Genomic DNA, 6,000 nt, shown 5'->3' on the forward strand with positions numbered 1-6,000 from the left:
GCATTTACTTCACTATGACACTAAATAATGTTTACAAAATGCCCAGTATTATACTCTTGTGACATTTCCTTTCTTGTAGTAGTGTATATTATTTTTCCTAGAGTTAATAGTTTTCTTATATTTTCATATGTATAATTTTCAACATTCACTTATTAATTTTTTCCTCAATACTATGTCAAATGATCTTATAATCTACAAACAAAATTCTCCCATTCTTTCTCATCCAGACGCCTTAATTCTCTTGCATCAGTCTGGACTGTTTGCTATGTGAGCCTGGGCACAGCTATAATCCTGTGATTTTCTTCTCCAATCTCTTGGTTAGGTTGCACTATTTCCTGAATCTTTTGTCTTCCTTTCTTTTGATTTACTTTCTTATTTTGCTGGGGCACATCTTCTGATAGATTTCTAAGAAATGGTTCTTAGAGGGAAAAAATTCTTTGAATAAATTACAAGGTCTTTTTTGTTGTTGTTTACCTTCAGGATCAGTTGATAGTTGGGTTTAGACTTTATTTTCACACAGAGATTTGAAGGCATTACTCCATTGTCTTCTGATTTCCAGTGTGTTATTAAGAAAAATGGTGCCATTCTCATTCTTATTCCTTAATATGTTACTTGTTTTATTTTTTTAATGGAATAAGACATTTGTAATAACATTTTAAGTAACTTTTTTCTCATTATAAAATTAATTTATGTACATTAGTTCTGTATGTTTCTCTTTCCTAATAGTATTTTCATTTTCTCTTCCTTTTAAAAAATTTTAAAAATGTATGTATATATTTATTTATCATTTTTGGCTGCACTGGGTGTTCATTGCGGGGTGCAGGCTTTCTCTAGTTGCAGCAGGCAGGGGCTATTCTCAAGTTGTGCTGCACAAGCCTCTTGTTAAGGTGGCTTCTCTTGTTGTGTATCATGGGCTCTAGAGCGAGTGGGCTTTAGTAACTGTGGCAAGTGGGCTCAGTAGTTTCAGCACACTGGCTCAGTAGTTGCAGCTTGTGGGCTTAGTAGTTCTGGCACATGGCTTAGTTGCTCCATGGCATGTGGAGTATTCCAGGACCAAGGATCAAACCTGTGTCCCCTGTATTGGCAGGCAGATTCTCAACCACTGGACCACCAGGGCAGTCCTCCCTTCTTTAACTGGCCTTGCCTGGAGTATCTATTTTCTTATTGGGAGAACTAGTTATTCTTTTAAATATATTTTATTAATTTTTAGTTCATGTATAATGAAAATATACAGTATCTTTATTAAATTTGCACCTCTTCTCTTTCTCTCTCTTTTCTGGTAGTAACTTTATAAAGTACAAAATAGTAGAAAGGATACAATGAAAATAGCCAGTAATTCTACCACTTTGAGATAACCAGTGTTAACATATAGGTATATTTTACTATGACTATGGCATAATTTTTCTTCATCCTGCTTCTTTCATTTAACTATATCATTAGCATTTTCTCTTAGTATTTTTGAAAACTTGATTTATAAGAAATGTATTAATCTGAATGGAATCCTAGATTTCTAATTTTTAAAAAGCTGGATATGTAACAAGCAACAAAGGTTTACTGTATAGCACAGGAAACAATAGTTAGTATCTTATAATAACCTATAATGGAAAATAATCTGAAAAATAATATATGTGTATATGTATAACTGAATCACCTTACTGTGCACCTGAAATACTGTTAGTCAACTATAACTTCAATAAAATGTATATATTAAGGAAAAAAAACCCCAAAAGAAATATATTCATTATTAATATATGAAATGTATTAATTAATCACATGCAATTTAATTATTTTTTGACATTTGTATTTCTTCATGTTATAAATAATGTTGTAGAGGATATCTTTTTGCTTGAATCTTCATCTAAATATTTTATTATTTCCTAATCATACCTTATTAGAAAAGTTGAACTAATACATGCTATCACGTGGTGTTTATAAATTGTCTGCTTAACTGTACCCTTGTTAGCATTAAGCCATCACTTTTACTGTCACATTTTATTTTCTGAATTATCATAATGCATATTTATGGTGAAAACTATCCTATTTATATAAGAATTAAGTCTATAATTTATCAGTCTAGAGTAGATCTGGTATGCTAGTGTGGAATACCATCTTAAAGCATAGCTTCTTTATATACTGTCAATTTCTATAAAGGAAAACTCTCAATCTAAGATTTCCCAGGTGGATAAGCATGGCAAAATATTCAAGCAGCTAGAGAAAGACAACAAGCAAGAAACATTACTGAATATTCAACAGAAATTTCAGACTGTTACAACTCAAAGATTAGAGGAGAAAATTCAGAAACTTCAGAAACAGCTTAGTGACTTGAAATTGTCAAATAAAAATATGAAAACTCAACTGACAAGAGTAAATGTCCTTAAAGTAAGTAAAGGACGTGAGGCTTTCAAAAATTCACTTAAGTTTTGTTCTGTTACTGTTTTTGCTGTGTTTCTCATTGAACTTTAAAAATTATTTTACACCCATAAAAATAATATATACAATATTAAACATATAGAATAATAAAGTTAGATGTTGTAAATCCACCACTCATCTTAAAAATCAGAATATCTTTGGATCTTCGCTATATTAAGCTTCAGTTGTAGTATTTCGAAAGTACGTTTTATGCCTGAAAACAAAGATGCACTAGACACTTATTGATCAACTTTTTTTGCCCATTTATCAGGAATATTTAATCTTACTGTATCCAGTTATTCTCTATTTCTGTGTTTGATTACCACAGACTAAGACTCTTGAGGATATGGAACATTTGTTAAACCTCGTTAAATCCCAAATGCCTTGTTAATGAAAGTTCTCATTATTGATGAACATCGTGGAGAAATGTCCTCTTAATTCATAAATTGTGGAATTTTCTTTTTCTACATTATCTAGTTCGTAAAAGAAAAAGAAAAAAAGAGAGAGGAAGAAAGTAAAAAAGCACGAGTTATCATGCATCATGCCCGTCTGTTACTTAGAAGAGATCTAATCATAGTCTTCTCCCTTTCCCACAACCTCTACCCTCATAGGACAAAACAGTTGAGAAGCTCAGGGAATCACTAACAAAAGTTGAAGCAATGAAAGGGAAGGCAGTTATGGAAACAGACCTGAAAACTACAGTAGACTCTGATGAGCAAGAAGCAGGATTGGATAAAAAGAAGGTCCATCAAATGTTGGAAACTGCCACTCCTGAGCTCAGCACAGCAAAAAGCACACTTGAAGAAGTACCGGGAAAACAAGAAGAGGTTTGTTTTAATACTATATTAAAATTCTTTAAGTTGAAGTGATAAACACCCACCTCAATTTAGACTACCCTAAGCAGTCCATGCTAAAGGAGATCAATCCTGGGTGTTCATTGGAAGGACTGATGCTAAAGCTGAAACTGCAATACTTTGGCCACCTCATGCGACGAGTTGACTCACTGGAAAAGACTCTGATGCTGGGAAAGGTTGGGGGCGGGAAGAGAAGGGGACGACAGAGACTGAGATGGCTGGATGGCATCACCGACTCTGTGGACATGAGTTTGAGTGAACTCCGGGAGTTGGTGATGGACAGGGAGGCCTGGCGTGCTGTGATTCATGGGGTCGCGGAGAGTCAGACACGACTGAGTGACTGAACTGAACTTAGACACAAGAGAATTGATTGCCTTGTGGAATCAGAGTTAAACAACCAGAGCTCCGAGAAGGCACAGATGCACCTGGGCTATGGATCAGCACCTGGAATCTTCAAGATAAGGCCTTTGTCCCCAGTTATTCTTGGCATCTCTCAGTCAACTTCTGTCTGACAGACAGCCACAGGGTTAGAGTTTATGTGACAGGAGAGAGAATCTCAAGAAAGGGTCTTATGAGCCCTGAACAGTTTGGATGTTAGTGCTTTTCTGTTTTCTTCTCATCACAATTTTGAATGCATATTTGCCATTTATCTATTCACTTTAAAATCCCTTTAATTGCCTTGCCCTCTCAATTTCCGGTGTTTCTACTTTAGGGTACTTAGGGGGCAGGGTTTACATAATAGGTTTCTTAACTCAATACCACCCTCTTCTGTTGACATGGTGAGTGCAGCTTCTACAAGTTTACTTTGGAAGTCAAGTCTTTTATTTTTGCATGGGGTTTATGTGATGTCTGTTTCTGCAGTACTCTCTAATTTCCGGTGCTTGCTTTTTCCTTTTCCTTTATTACTAAGCCTCCTCAGAAACCTTGCCCTCTAGATCTGCCTTTTCTGCTCTCACATACTTTCATGCACCTTTCTTTTCTTTCCACAGACACCGGTGTTCTGATCCACCAGTTCTCAGGCTTGTTCTTAGCATTTCCTCCTTTGTGAACTGTCCCATATCTGGGACACCGGAGGAAACTAGCTGCATACTCCAGCGTGGGTTCTGAACTAGCCTTTTCTGGTTTAGAATATTTATTTCCCCACTTATATGCAGAATGAAGTCTGTGGTAGTCTCTACTTGTGCTTTAGGCATGATTTATGGATGATTTTATCTGCTCTCCTGTTGTTGATCACTATAGTTTTTAGAGAATGGGCAGAGAGATATGTACTTTGGGGACTCTATTACCTACAGCAAATCAGAAGCCCAAAAGATAATTACCTCATGGATGAAAAACAAGCAGCAATAAAATTAAGGTTATCCTATAAAATTGTAAAACTAAAAACAAATCTTAAAATACAAAAGTAATTTTAGATTTCTTAGAGTTTTTTTTAGCTTAAAAATACATTTGAATTTAGAATATGTTATACTTCATAAAGAAATGTAATTTTAGATTTCTTAGAGTTTTTTTTAGCTTAAAAATACATTTGAATTTAGAATATGTTATACTTCATAAAGAAATGTTTAATAAAACTAAATTCCTTAATATTTCATTGTACATAGTAAGGTGATCAAAACTTATGACATATCTTGATTTTTGGGGGGTGGTTCTTTGTAGCTTGTTGACTTTCGAGAAACTATTATGAAGATGTTGGGCTTTAACATGAAAACAGCAGACAAGAAAATCATCAATCACCTAAGGCTTATTATACAAGTATATGACAAATCAAAGATGGCTTCTGAGTGTGAGACTGGACAGGATAATGAATAAAGAATTTCTGCCAACAAGAACTCACAAATATGGACATTTCCTCTAGCATCTTGAATATGGTTACATTATGAATAAAATGCATTTGAAACTTTTCAGTTAAATCTGTTCTCTCCTTTGATATTTGGCAATTCAGTTTTCTTTGTTGCAATCATGTTCTGTACATTTATTTGTAGTCTAGTCTGGATTGTTATTATAATGTATAGTGTCTAATTATATTTATCAACTGTATTTTAAGCAGAACTAGTCCTTAGTTGTGGAGAAGGCAATGGCAACCTACTCCAGTACTCTTGCCTGGAAAATCCCATGGATGGAGGAGCCTGGTGGGCTGCCATCTATGGGGTTGCACAGAGTCAGACTCCAGGTCAGACAGGTCGGACACGACTGAAGCAACTTAGCAGCAGCAGCAGCAGCCCTTAGTTGGAATATTCGTATCTACATTAATGGCTTGTGTCTAGAGTGAATGGTTTTTTGGGGTATGCCCCCTTACGAATCTAGGTAAAGTTACAGTCTATAATTTGAATCTATTCTATCTATTTGATTAACTGAGAGTTTAAAAATCAGATATGAAATGTTGAAATATAGGAAACTCATTCAGTTCAGTTCAGTTCAGTCGCTCAGTCGTGTCCGATTGTTCATTAAGAATTATTAATAATGTGCAAGACTATATTGTTTATTTTTCTTAGTTAATAGTGTCTGCCATTGTTTTCCTAGTTGTAGCTAGATCTCTAAGTTAATGATGTTTTTAAATATATTATTTCTAAATTTTACTTAGAACAGGAAACTGTTCATCTTACAAGATAGTTTGAGATTTATCCAAGATGTCCTCTGTAGGAACAGGTCAGAATCTGGACAGGCCTGTGGACACCCAATGCCTGCTGAAAAGATCTCCTATGGGGCTTAGTTTTAGAGGGATCTTCAGGGTGGAAGA

At 34.9% G+C, this 6,000-nt stretch overlaps 1 protein-coding gene across 1 annotated transcript in view; it reads left to right on the top strand.

The window, feature by feature from the left end:
- The window catches only part of LOC148776416 (uncharacterized), a 32,181-nt gene extending 27,109 nt beyond the window's left edge, over positions 1 to 5,072 (top strand). The window contains exons 7-9 of the mRNA XM_088840285.1: positions 2,152 to 2,379; positions 3,021 to 3,236; positions 4,920 to 5,072. Coding sequence (XP_088696411.1) covers positions 2,152 to 2,379; positions 3,021 to 3,236; positions 4,920 to 5,072 — 597 coding nt within the window. The remainder of the gene's footprint in view (positions 1 to 2,151; positions 2,380 to 3,020; positions 3,237 to 4,919) is intronic.
- Positions 5,073 to 6,000: the final 928 nt, after the last annotated feature.

This window comes from Moschus berezovskii, chromosome 9 (assembly GCF_049115385.1).
Source record: "Moschus berezovskii isolate FMDL1 chromosome 9, NW_MosBer_1.0, whole genome shotgun sequence".
Taxonomy (NCBI): domain Eukaryota; kingdom Metazoa; phylum Chordata; class Mammalia; order Artiodactyla; family Moschidae; genus Moschus; species Moschus berezovskii.